Source organism: Aptenodytes forsteri, unplaced genomic scaffold, assembly GCF_000699145.1.
Source record: "Aptenodytes forsteri isolate BGI_AS27 unplaced genomic scaffold, ASM69914v1 Scaffold56, whole genome shotgun sequence".
Taxonomy (NCBI): Eukaryota; Metazoa; Chordata; class Aves; order Sphenisciformes; family Spheniscidae; genus Aptenodytes; species Aptenodytes forsteri.
Genome location: NW_008796213.1, coordinates 6,495,245 through 6,509,303, shown reverse-complemented (window position 1 = coordinate 6,509,303; position 14,059 = coordinate 6,495,245). Strand labels below are relative to the sequence as shown.

Here is a 14,059-nt window from a genome sequence, read left to right as displayed (position 1 = left end):
ATTGAACTGCACCTCTTGGTCATTTTTACTTGGGAAAGTAAAAGCAAAAGTAGCATTTCCAGCTGCATAGCTTATGATTTAATTAGCATACTCTTCTGTCCTAAAAAATATTTTTCTTTCAAAAACAGTTATTCCTATAGTTAGGAGTTGCAATTTGATGCGTAAGTAATCAAAATGTTTTCAAAGAAAGGCACTGTAAGTTAGTAACAAACAGGTTTCTGAAAAAGTATGTGCTGCTGTACTCCCATGTTTAAAATATTCATTGATGCATCCCTGAAACTTCCAATGGAACTACGTTCCTTCTGAATAATGTATAAGAAATCACAATCAATGTAAACACTGTAAAATGTACTATGCTCTTTAAAACTAAGATGTGCAATATTTACAGTGAAGTGCTTTCTTTGAAAGTGTTCTGTTTTTTGGTTTCTGTCTCAAGAAAACATATACCCATCATTTTTGTTCTTAGTTTGCTAGGACATCATTAATTTACAATCATAAATTACTTAATGAAATCATTAAGTTTCACCATCAAAACTGCAACATCTTTGCAAGTTTCACACATACAGGATTTTCATATATAAACTTACATGTGCAACAACATTAAGTTAGAGAAATCTAATACAAAACCCACTACAGTTCCATATCTAGTCTTTTTAAACAGCCTATAGCCTATGTCTTATTAATATCTTTAACAATTTGTAAGCAAAGATTCTGGAAACAGAGAAGAAACTTTGATCAAAACATTTCAATGCTGTGCTGAAATAACATATTAAAAAGTTAGGTTTTTTTAAGAATTTTTACTGGTTTGAAAGTTCACTAAGTTTAAAATTCTTTCCTAAGGCTAGAAATAGAAATACGGAAAGAATTAGCAATAGCACAATAAGACATTCCAAATTATCTTATAAAAACAACAGAAGAAAATTAATTTGGTTTAGGAAATAGTAAAAAAAAAGGTGAGCAAAATACAGGAGGAACAACACAGTCACAAAATACAAAACTCCTATGAGCACCAGATCCTGCTGCAGTGTCAGAAAATCGCACATTTTGTTGTCAACCATATGAGCAACAGATTCCAAAATACATATGTGCAAGTATGTCAGAGAAGAATTAGCAGCTACCTTGTTAGAGATGCTCAGTGTTTCCTCTGGCAGCAAGTAGAACTGGCTCACCACAGCACTGTTGTTCTTAAAAATTCCAACATCATACCACTGCCGGTCTCTTGTTTTCACCGGTGCCATTTGTCTTTGTGGAGTTTTCTAGCATTTGAAGAACACGTTATGTAGACTACCCATACTTCAATGTAATGTAAAAAAAATGTTAAGACTCTAGTTTATGTAACAGACAACCCCCTTTCATACAAGTGTTACTCTCTTATACTTCAAAGGAATAAGCATATATTATTAAAGTACTGTTCAAAACCAACTGGTTCTTACACATTGATTTAGACACAGTCCATTATTTAAAAAAAAAAAAAACCACAAACAGTTGGGATGTCACCTCCGACATTCTAGTTTAAACAGAATGTTTAATGTTTAAACAGGGAGGGGAAGAAGTTTAAAGCTGTAGAACTATGTGTCTGTAGCAGCATGTAGTTGTGAGTTAATTTCACTCCGAGGTTGAGAAGTTCCACGACATGGTCCAACATCAGTAGCTCTACCTGGGATTCAGCTATACCTCAGCCCCAAACATACTCTCTTTCAAGCTGCTGCTGAACTCGCTTGCAGCTGAGAACAGGGCCTCTGCTGTGGCATGGAGCGATGGTGGTGGAGGGCATGGGAACTGTCCCTGACTGACCCAGAAAGACAAAACTGTCTTTCTTGCTTGTCTCCAGGCACCAGGGAGGGTGCTTGCATGGTCAGTGTGCCCAGCACAGACAGGCCACGATCCTGTTAGCATGGAAAAGGGGCAGGAGTGGCAGATGCTATTGGCAAAAGCACCCCAACCCTTTAGTAGCAGCTGCTTCTTCCCATCCTTAGCTCCTCTCTTTTGGTGGCAACAGTGGCACCTTGGTTTTGTGTATTAAGTTGTAAGCAGGTGAAATAGGAAGCATTTACTTTTTCAGGCAGTATTTACAGCTTGCATAGCCAGTCCCCATCTCCTCTAGGGAAAAACATCAAGATGTCAGTTTAGTTGCGTTTCAAACCTATAGATCAGCAGCTAACACTAGTCTGATCTAATACATACTTCATTTTAAATTTAGTTGTGCATACAGAAAAACATTTTACATTTGCACATCATGCAGCAGAGAGACCATTCCACTGTGCCAGTCAATAAAAATGATTCAACAGCTGAAACACATACTTGGATCTCCTCCCAACTACACAACTGCTACTTAGACTCAAATCAAACCCACACAATGCAATTAGTTTTACAACAGAAATGTTTACCCCTGTATTATTCACTTAAAACCCTAAATATACATTGCTTTTCTTTCAGAGATAGAACTAAAGGAAAACAGAAGAGCCCTCACAACTGATCAACAGAACAATAAATACAGCAATTTGATTGTACTTTTTCAGACTTACAGAGGAGTGTGAATCATTTGTCTGTCCAGTACTGACCCTTGTCGAAGGCATGATATAAGCAGTTTCAGCAGCTAGAAACAAAAAGTTATATTTAAAAAGCTTAAGTGATATGAAAAACTCAACACAAAGTCCACAGAGTATGAAAGTTGACCTCAATAGCCATTTACAAGTATTTGTTGCAAAAGTATGTCTCAGACTTCTTTTGCATGCAGTTCTATTTATAACATGAACAACTAATTTTGGCTTGCGCCATATTCACAAAACAATTGTAAGAGCCCGGCATTACAGGCTGCTACAGATAATACAGACAGAAGGCAGGACTCAGAAAATCCTAGAAAGTGACAGAATTATGAAATCGATACGAAATGTTTGTGAACAAATAATCTAAATACCAGATCGAGGCACATACTGCTGACATTATATGAATCGTCTAAGCACGAAATCTTAATTTGAATGCATTGTTTCTGACATTAACACAGTCTGAATTCTGAACATGAGCAGTTAATCTTTAAACAATCCTAACAAATGGGAAAAGAACATTTATTAAATTTAAAGTGGAATCTTAAAAAGATAAATTAAAGCACATAAGCACTAAGCACATGAGCAACGCAAGGGAATATTAGTATTCTATACTTGTGTTTCTGGGTTTTGCTTTTAAAATACAATACTGTTTACTAAAAGTTACACTACTCACAGCATCAACAAGAGAATACAGTTCTCTAGTTAACACTCAAAACAATAGCAAGCACAGCCTGTTGATATTCACGAAAAACAAAACTTGGAAAACTACCAATATATGTTCGGTTTCTGCGTTGCTGCTTACTTCAGCTATTTCAAGCAGACTGTGAAGAGGTCACCACATTTGACTAGCAGTGAGCTAGCCACATGAACTGGCCATATTTGGTACAGAGGTCAATTGTTTAAAATCAAAACCATCTAAGGTTACTATTTGTAGTCTTTTGCTGACTAAATAAACAATCACTGAATGAAAGCAAATGTGCTGTGGGCACCAAAACTGGCTGCCACTGCTATTTAGAAAATGGGCTTCTGCATAAATGAAGATTTAAAGGACTTTTCACTTACAGGAAACAAAGTGGTTTACAAATGTATAAAAGGAATATCTTGATTTTTAAAAGATGTTTAAATCATAGCAGAGATCATCCAGGCTGCCCAAGGTCCTCAACGCCCAAAGCCCTATCTCAATCCCATGTACTAGTCAAGATGGGAATCCCACCACACTAGAGGAACTCTGATGGCCTTAGATATATATGGCTCAAAATACAGTATGTGAAACACATTTCAAACCTTCAGATTTTGAATTGAATGTTGTTAGTGAAGTTTCATCTTTAACAACTGCCCCATTTGTACTTGATGATTCAGTTTTAACAGCCTGCTGGGTTACCATAGTTTGTGTGCTGGAGACAGTACTGGATACAGAAGCATCAGGATTTACAGTTCGTTTGTCCAAGTCATGTAATTCACCTACATTTGCTGAAGTCTGAGGACCTTAAAAAAAGAAAATATTAACCAGAATTCAATATTGGTAACAAATAACCAATCTCAATTTGATCTAATGGCTTCAGTTTCATATAAAACCAGAGTTTAGCTCAGATTTAAGTTAGACTAGATCTGATCATATTAATTGCTAATGCTTTCTTTAGGTATATAACTTAACAAGAGCCTGTCTGCATAGTCATAAATAGATATACGTAAACAGTTACACTGAAATGGCAATTTCATCTGTTTTAAGCTTGCTATTCTATATCTATTTGGTTACAAAAGGATTAATTTGGAAAAAAAAATCCTAATATAAAGAGAAAGATCTACACAAATCAGTATCACAGATTTGTAACAATCAACTTAAGATTAACCACTGTGGAAGTCTGTTTCTCACATAGCACAAAGATCCAAAATTTCCACACAATACTTAAATTACACTGTGAAGAAAATGAAAATCCAACAACCTATAAATTACATGAAAGTCAAATATAAACAGATCAGGTGATAAGATCATCTGATTCACCAGACTGAACTTAAGGCACTTCAGTGAAATGCCTAAATCAGTGCCTAGTCATCTTCTATTTCCTCTACAGTCAAGGAGAAACACGCTCCTCTCTACGTCGCCTAAAATTTTACATCGGCTAATAGCTTTTCACTATTAACAGACATAAGTAGTATCAAAGAGAGCCTGGAGTTACTGTCACCTTAATGTGGTAAAATGAATCTGGTCCTGTCAGTCTGTTCTTTGATGTTAAAAAAAGGGGTTTTTATGTTTAAAGAGACACATTTGTCATCATAACAATGAATATATTGAGAATTTCATGTCCCTTGCAACACTTCAAACAACTTAAGATTTCATTTTTCCTTGTATCTTCTAAAACTATGTACAATAATAACTAGCACAAGTTGGTTGCTTTTAAACCACAAAGGCCTCTAAAATAATTTTAAATTGCAAGACAAAAATAATCTTATTTTATGTTTATGAGATGAATTTTAACTCTCACTTTTTAATTAATTTTTATTCTAGAGTCATCTTACTTGAAGTACAAACAGGCAAAAGAGAAAGGGCATTTGATTCTTTGAATCCTGTAGCATCTGCATGGTTTTTCATAGTCTCCTGTGTAATCTTGTTTTCAGGTGATGCAACCTTTTCTTTTCCTTCTACTTTTAATAATGAGTTGGATGAAAGAGAAACTTGGACCTAACCAAAACAACACATTTGTTAATGTTTAACTGCAAAGTTCAGAAATTTCAGTTGCAAACATGGCATGAAAATGCTTGCTCGAAAACAACAAACAAAAATCCTCCAACAAATCCCCCTAGCACTTCAAATTAAAACAAGAAACCAACCTCACAATTCACCTTATCTTAGCCATTACGAAACAAAGACTCAAACTCTAAGTTGACTTGGAAGTGTCCCTGACACATGCTAAATTTTATCTGAGAGTGAGCTCACATTCTTATGTTATACACGGAAGTTCATTGACGCATACATTTAGTCTATTGGGGGGACTTGAGGGGACGGGAAAAGTCACAATTACAGAGGCTTTCAACCTTTGCTTTCCTGGCACATACCTAAGATATTTCTACTGCTAGCAAAATTCATAGTACTTCTATGTGTGTTTTCTACAAGAATACATTATGGATCCCATACAGACCTGAGGCCTTACACAATTAAGAAAAGGTCTACATTTCTAAAAATGTGATCCTTTAGCCAGAGTTTTTCCTCCATCTTTCTTTTAAATTGGCAAAACAGTGGAACATGTACAACTGCACAACCAGAATAGACAATAATTGGGTTTACACTGTAGTAGGAACCTACAACTAAGCAGACTAGCATAAAAACACTAACAAAGAAGGAATATGCGTTATTCTTTTTGCCTCCCACGTTAATTTCACCAACATTTTGAGGATGAACAGCATTTCTACTGGTATCAGGCTCCCAGTTCACATTCTGGAAGTCAATACAGTTGCAGTTTCCTTTCTGCATTATCAGGAAGAGGACTTTAAAGACTGTCTGTCAATCATAAAAGTAAGAAGCATGTAAGAAAACAGACACAACTACTTCAGCAGGTGTCTTTCTTTTTTGTTTGATTTTGGGTTTTTTCTAAGGCCTAAAACATATGCAGAGACTTTTAAAACTGAGAAAGTGTTTTGGCAGTTCTCTCGCTTCCCACACTACTTTGCCACTTAGGCATTTTTCAGTTTACACTTACGTTATTAGGAATGACATTATTTGTTTGGCTGGGATGATCCACCTTCATTTCTGGATAAGGGACACTAGGCAATGATTGTGGACTTTGATGTAGAGAAGAGCCACCTTTCAGGTAAACAAAAGCAAATTCCAATCAGTTACATAAAACTTAATATTATGTTGGTTGGAATCTATTCCAGTAAGCAAGAGGGAAACCCGAAGTTGCCTGAAGGAAGACTTGGTTGTAAGACTGAAATGAAACTGCATGGCCAAACAGTCAGATAAAATCCCTTCCTCACTGTTTCCTTTCTCAAATCGTGCCCAGCACTATACAAGTATCTTCATATTCAAATAGCTGGCCAAAACTGACAGAGACAAGTTAAAGCTGAGTTCTCCATAATTATGATGCAGACATTTTGGGAATAACCAAAGAAATAAGGTCTCTCTCTCCAAATTGTTTAAAAAACCAAACAAACCCAACTCGTATTAATTACTTATGCAATCCTCTACTCTACCTTTGCACAAACATTAGCGTAATGTGATCTGACTACTACCTTGTGAACTCAGCACTGATGTCTCAGGAACCCCAGTACCAGGTATTCCAGCCACTGATGGCACTGGTGAGTCAGCATGTAACTGAAGAAGATATCCTTCAACTGTAGGTACTTCATCCCATTTCACTTGAAAAGAGTTGGTTGTAGCTCTAATCAGCTGTACCTGTGATGGTGCTGGAGGTTTCTCTACAAGAAACCAATAAAACACAGATGGCATGTTTGAAATTTCCCTCCTTTATCAGTTTAAGAAATATCTACATAATGCAAGCAAAATCAATAGCTCCTTTTTCACTTATGTACAATATATACCAGATTCAACCAGAAAGTTGTCAAAGGTGGCAAGTCAAGTCAGAGAATTATAAAGTGTCATTCTAGAGTGTTCAAAAATGCTGAAGTTTTGATGCTTTCTTTGGTTTTTAATGGCTCTTCTGCTGCCAGTAAGTCTTTGGGTTGTATATATGTCATTATAGGGATTACAGAGATAAGAGATCCTCCTCCTTTCCTAAAAGGCTGCACACAGCTCTTTGGCTCCTAAAGCTTTACAGATTCCTGGAAAGGATTCACAGAAGATTGTGCTTCCTTTCTGCTTGCTCTCTTTAGCTAAAGTGAGCTTTCCCTCAAACTTCTTCTGTGGAAGCTGAACCCTAGGCATGATTCAATGCCAATGACCTGCTCCCCACACTCACCTTGATGCCTGACTAGGCTGCACTCTGAAGCACATCCCTCCCCTGCTACTCTTTTTCATCTTCTGACCTTCCTGAGGGGCCGGGGGCAGGGCGAGAAAACACGATCTCCAAAATGTTTCACAATCTCCAGTAACCATTCCCACGCTTCCACGTGAGTGGGCAACAACTCCCTCCCAAAAGTACTATTCTAGTTCCCTCTCTCCCAATACTATCTCAGCTACTAATGAGCTATTAGTGCTCCAGAATTCCCTTCAGTCCCAGGAACAATTTGGTCCTTTCTCAGATTCAACAGTATCTTTTTGCAGTCCAAGAGATGAGGAAGCAGCAGCAGCAATGATCCCAAGAGAAGAAGGGGTTTGGTAAAAAAGAGTAAGTAGCAGCAGAACAGATCACTAAGAAGACAGGCCAGGAACCTTGAATTTAGGAAAAACACCCTTTAGCACCTTGTATCTACTGACTATGGCATGCAATGCAGAATCTAGCCACAAAGTTCTTTCAGAGGCTTTAAACAAGCCTTCCTAGTTTTTTCAGTTTAAGTTATAGCTGTAGCCTTCAAACAATCAACAGTGAAGTTTGGTTTATTTAAATAAGCTTTAAAATTTAAATAATCTTGTGAGTTTGCTACAGCTTTAGATGTTCTGATCATCAATGATGCCAGCTTCCCATATGTTATAAAATATGGAACATAATACAAGCCTCTTATTTATTTCTGACTCACCAGTATCAAGGTACCAAAGATCTTTGCAGCAAACTTGATTGTTCCAAGCTTTTCTGTAACCATCTCTACCACTCCAGATATACAGACGAGTGCCAACCGCTACAGCACAGTGTCCTGCTCTTGGCCCTGGTAACAAGTTACTTTTGTCCTCCTGGCAATCTGAGATCAGACCTATCCATTCTGTGGTATCTAGTAAATGAAACTTGAAAAATTTAGTTTCTAGATGTCTTCCAAAACAAGCAAACCAGATGTTAATACACTTAACTGCTCAGAGAAAATTAAAATAAATCATTTGTTTTTATAGACAATTGCATTTAAATTTGCAATATTACAAAGAGAAGGTCGCCTTCCAATTAGTTTGCAAGACACGATCAATTAATACAGGATGAATTTTCTGACCTCTGGTTGTCTCTGTCAGGCAAATACAAGATTCAGGGATAGTACTATCACATTGAGAAAAAACTCATTTCAGGATCTGTCTCTTGTGTTCCACTATAAATGAAGAAGGAGTATCTATATTACTTAGCATTAAAGTTGTATGAACAAAGATTTGCATCAGCAAACCTGCTGAATGTTCGAATAATAATAATAATAATAAAACCCCACTTCTTAAGAAAGATGTAAAAAACTGGCATCTTCTTTAGCCAGCTAGGATTACAACTGTGTATCCTAAAACTTTTCTCAAGGTCTTCAAAATATTTATTCTACTCTGTTAGGAAAGTATTAATTCAAAATGCCCACACCCAGAAAGGCAGAAACACTGACCCAAATTAAGATAAGAAAATGAACCGGTACATTTCCATTCACCATCATGAGCAGAAATTTCACCTCCTGCTGACTGTGGAACCCATCCACCAAAAACATACATTCTGAAATATAGGAAAAGAGGGAAGAGGGAAAAAGAAAAGAAAAGCCAATTAACATCCAGATCTGCTGCATGTGCTCTCTCAAACTAGGACAAAACGGAAAATTTCCAGTGCTTTACAGTTCTAGTTTATAGCAGATTTTATTTGTGTCTAGTCTCTTTAGAAAGTATTGTTGCAGACATCTACCTTCTGAAATTTAGTAGTAAGTTAACTGATTAAGAAATCAACCAAACAAAACCCACCCCAAACTCCTCAAACAACTTCCCAGAAACAGAAGTTAATACTGTATCTTTTTTACAAACCACCAGACTGCTAATACTCTCCAAAAATCACACATTTACACGGAATTTCTACAACCCTTTGCTGCAGGCCTCTCAATAAACCATTCTAAAATTAGAAGACCAGTATCTAAGTCAGATATCAAAATTTAAAAACATAACGCAGGCTACAAACTAATAACATTTTATGTAAATAATAAAATGCTAAGCTCTTGGATGATAAGATAACAAAAAACTTTCACGCTTCTTTCCCCCCTTGCCTCTTTCTCCTCACGCCAGCTTGCAAATTGATATAAAATGGACTGAAATCCATGTTTAAAAGTCCATTTTATCAATGCTATCTGCCAAAACAAATCACATTGGCAAGAAGCAAAGTAATGAGGAACAGACTACAGAAAAACTGGCCCACGAAAATGTGGAATGGTTTTGCCTAAAACTAGTTCTACTCTTTGGGCAGTTTCTTTATGTAGCTAGTTCACTGTGTCACAGACACAGAGGCACTCAAGTTGGCTCCTCACAGACAGAGCCAGCTCAGGTCCAGCTGAGACCGCCCCAGAATGCACAAAGGTGCATTAAGAAGCCTGGAAAGCTGCTTGTGGGTTGGGCAGATTGTCCTGCTGGATGGAAACACTGACAGTTTGATATCCTTAAATTAACAATGGTACTTTTAAATTTCCACTGAGGTAGGATAATAGAAGCCGAAAAGTACTCTACAGGGCTGATGGTTTATACTGAGCAGTAGTGGATAAGCATCATCATTCTCCTACTAGGTGTACCTTTCTAGAGTTGAGCTTTTAACAACAGACATACTTGTTTCCTATTACATTGGCCGTATGGAGACTGCGAGGAAGTGGTACTGTCCCTTTAGTTTCTGGTCTTGACCAGGTCATGGTTTCTAAAAGAAAAAGAATAAAAACCCTCAAGCAACTTATTACTGTGTACTTCACTACCTGGATTTTAGGAGGGAACATACCTCTAACATTCAACAAAACAAAATTTCATCTTTTTAACATGGCCCCTTTAAGAAAGAAGGCGCAATAACAAGCAGTTAAAGCTTCTTTTAAAATTCACAGGAAATACTGACAAACTAATTGTTTATCAGTTTATCAGAAAGATATATTACGGTTTCATTATGGCTATTCAAATTGGTTATCATAGTGACAGTCTTTAAAGCACTCTAAGGAAACTATCTCACAGTGTAACCAAAATCAGTGAGGATAATATATGCAAACAATGTTGTATCTATTTAATTCCAAAAATTAGAGAAGGTTAACACTATGGTGTGAGTCCCAATAATGTCTGCACCACATCATGCCATTAATCATCACATGCTACAATTTTTCCTCTTAGCCAGTGAGGCCCCTTCACTGACTTCTACTGGCAAATCAACTCACCTATGTCAAGTTCCCAGAGATCATTAAGCCGACAGCCACACATCCCTCCAAAAATATACATCTTTGGACTTCCCAAATCTTTTCTGCAATATACGATGGCTGTGTGAGATTCTCGGGGAGACGGCAAGATCCCTTTGGTCACAGGAATACTCCAGCCGACAACTCCAGAACCGTGTTGCAGCTCCAGTTCATAGAAATCATTTAAATATCTAGGGTATTATTGACAAAGTATGAAAAATTCACTTATAAGCAAGATTACAAGTGAGCTTTAATCCCTGACCACTCCCAAGTATTACAGACTTCTGTCTTGGAAGAATGTAGAATTTTAAAATCCCAAAACATTTTATGGCATTGTGGACAGTACCAAAACTAAATGGATTTAAAACAAAAAATGAACTATTATAACTTGTTGCCTCTAAGGAAACATGCTTTCATATCATACTTGATACACTGTATTACATGAAAGAAACATAGAAAATTGGTAAACAACATTCTTAGCAGAAATTACTACATATGGACAAACTTGGAATGAACTGCAAAGTTGTGAGAAATACACGACGATGTGGGACATTAGAGATGAATTTCTGCAACTCTAAGGCAACAAAGGTGAAAAGAAGCTGTTTCTTTTCTGATGTCTTCGGGCTGGCCAACCATTAGTTATTTGTTGCTGAATCTATAAGCAAGTTATTTTTAGCTAACGGTCTTTGAATCTTGGCATTCACACCAGATACCTCTTGTTTACTGAGCTTAAAATTGCCAGTTTATAGCTCAGTAGATACAAGCGCTCTGAACTGCAGGTGAATGTGGATATAAAACTTCAGCATTATAGCACTGTTTGCCGATAATAAAGGCAACTTCAGCTGTTACTTCAAAAAAAATTCCACATGAATTCATAATTGTTTTCCACAGCATTATAGAGGAAACTTCCATTGTGAATTCCCTGATGACTCATGAGACTGCTGATTTAAGTAATTCTAACAAATAAGCCATTCTTAAAAACATCACCCAAAATAATAGGAAAAATACCGAAGTCTACTCAGGTTTCCCTCCAAGTGTTAGAGCTGTCAGTCAGTGTTACATATTGTGGGATTAGCAGAAGAAATATTTAAGCTTCTTAGCATGTAACCCCTCCGCTGCACAAATAATCCGAATGCGAGTACTTGGTATGTAGGAGAGCCTCCCTAGAATGTTCCTCTTTAAAAATAAATTGTTAGATATGACAACTTTGAAGACATTGAATTCAAACCAAATCAGCATACCTGGGAACGTTATTATTTGAATCCTCACTTTCATTTGCCAGGCCACCAAATAAATAGCACTTGTTACCATATAAAGAAAAGCTGTGGCCAAGTCGAGGACAAGGTGGTGATCCAGTGGAAGGAGCTTGAGGTTTTACTTTTTTCCAGAGCCATCGACTTGCCTTAAAGACAAGAAATATATATTCAGAAATATTTGCATTTATAGTCATTCATAGTCAATAGAATTGACTCGTATATTTTCTGAATTATTTTTAAGGGAATGCTGGGCTTGTCTTCGGATATACATTAAGAGAGACACATAAGAGCTAACCTTCATAAAACATTCAATATTTTATACTTTATTTAGACTATATGGAAGTCTCTTTTTCAAAGTTATTTAGATTTTCTCCATCTTCAGAATCTATTTAAAGAGTTTATTCTTCCTGGAACACAGCAAAGCTCACCTAACTTTCCTCTGCAATTGGTAATATGTGTTTTTTCATAAATAGATAAAGTAGTCCTCAAAACTGAATCACCTTCATACATTTCCTACCTGTAATTCATATAAATCATTACTGTATCTTCCATATTCAACCATTCCTCCAAAAACTAGTATTCTGGTACCATCACAAACAAATCCATGTGCTGCACAGCCTGGAGGAATATCTCCCCTTACAGCAGGAAGGAACCACTGATTTGTAGCTATAGTTAAAAAAAAAACAAAAGAGAGAGATTTCAAACACAGAGAAGGAAAGTGTATTTTTAAACACCTCTGCTGTCTAAAGAATTACCTTTTACCTGTAGATAACTGTGAACAGGCTGTTTGTTTAACATGAAGTTTTAACTGAATTAAAACTTTTTTTTAATAAAAAGAAAAGCAAACACCTCTATCAAACCAATGTTACTCAATATATGAATGGGCACATGAGGTCACTGTAACTAAGTCAGTTACCAAGGATCACCCAGCAATTTAATAGACTTGCCAAAAAAAGAGGCTAATGAGGAACATAAGTGCAGTTCCACACAAAAGAGATAACTACACTAACTCAGAGGGAGCTAGCCCTAGAAACAGGATTATTAGAGCTACAGCAGCATGGCAGTGTGCCTGGACTTAATAGCCCTATTGAAAAACTAATTACACTGTTCTGGGACCAATGTTAATATCTACAGAGTACTGCACTGATACATGGGAGAGGAGAGGCAGAGAGGCAAGAAAGAGCAACTGAGACTGCCTGATCCAGCAGCAGCATATTGGTATTTAAACTGTTCTGAAATGAAAGAATTACAGGAGATAATGTCTCCTTTTTCCTAAGCTTTTTTCATGAACATGAAGAAGAAAAATATGAAATTAGAAGCTTCCAGTGAATGTTGCTGCAGGGGATTAAGATGCCCTCGCTGTGTGCCAGCTCCTCAGAAGTCATCACACTCATAGCAAGAGCAATGGTTGACATCCCAGACTCAGGCAGCCCGGGTCACAACCCTCCATCTTAGCCCCCAGAAAAAAAAAAAAAAAAAAAAGGTCAGTTTGGGCCAAAGACCCGTGTGGGAACTGGAACAACTGAGTTGTGATCCTTTTTGTTACTGCCGCAAAGGGTAAACACCTTTAGCAGAAAGTCTGGGCAGGAAAATTAAAAAAGTGATGTTAAGACTCATTCAAAAGGCACCCATCAGAACCTCTGTTCTGAAAGATAGTAAAACTGTAGTATCTAAAATCTTTCTTTAGATTACCCATCAAAACAGAAACGTTAAAAGGTATTCCCCCCCCCCCAAAAAAAAAAAAAAAAAGTGATTGAGTACAGCAGATCTTTAAGCTACCATGGAAAAATCTGCTTGAAGAACTCTAACAGTAAGCATTTTCCTCTTAATAAACTCCAAAAACCTCCAAAACATGTTTGTGCTCCCAGATTTTATCTCAAAAGCACTCAGCAAAGAAGGGGGAGGGAGGCGCACGATAAGAATAATTTTTGAATGATTCTTAAAAGTTGGCAAGTTAAAAGGCTAGTTAACATGCTCTCACTTTCACGCTTTTGGTATGTTGCACAAGCAGCCAGCACCGGCTGACTGAGAAGCACAGATCAGTCACCTAACTCTTCTGTCTCAGCCCAA

General features: G+C 37.0%; 1 protein-coding gene across 1 annotated transcript in view; it reads right to left on the bottom strand.

Annotated features, from left to right (window-relative positions):
• HCFC2 (host cell factor C2) overlaps window positions 1-12,649 on the bottom strand; it is a 17,949-nt gene extending 5,300 nt beyond the window's left edge. Inside the window, exons 1-12 of the mRNA XM_009288384.1 lie at window positions 12,507-12,649; window positions 11,975-12,135; window positions 10,716-10,924; window positions 10,132-10,216; window positions 8,943-9,046; window positions 8,178-8,366; window positions 6,774-6,959; window positions 6,242-6,345; window positions 5,064-5,226; window positions 3,831-4,031; window positions 2,526-2,596; window positions 1,119-1,256 (exon numbers count right to left, since the gene is read on the bottom strand). Of these exons, the coding sequence (XP_009286659.1) occupies window positions 1,119-1,256; window positions 2,526-2,596; window positions 3,831-4,031; window positions 5,064-5,226; window positions 6,242-6,345; window positions 6,774-6,959; window positions 8,178-8,366; window positions 8,943-9,046; window positions 10,132-10,216; window positions 10,716-10,924; window positions 11,975-12,135; window positions 12,507-12,551 (1,656 nt within the window). The 5' untranslated portion in view covers window positions 12,552-12,649. The remainder of the gene's footprint in view (window positions 1-1,118; window positions 1,257-2,525; window positions 2,597-3,830; window positions 4,032-5,063; window positions 5,227-6,241; window positions 6,346-6,773; window positions 6,960-8,177; window positions 8,367-8,942; window positions 9,047-10,131; window positions 10,217-10,715; window positions 10,925-11,974; window positions 12,136-12,506) is intronic.
• Window positions 12,650-14,059: the final 1,410 nt, after the last annotated feature.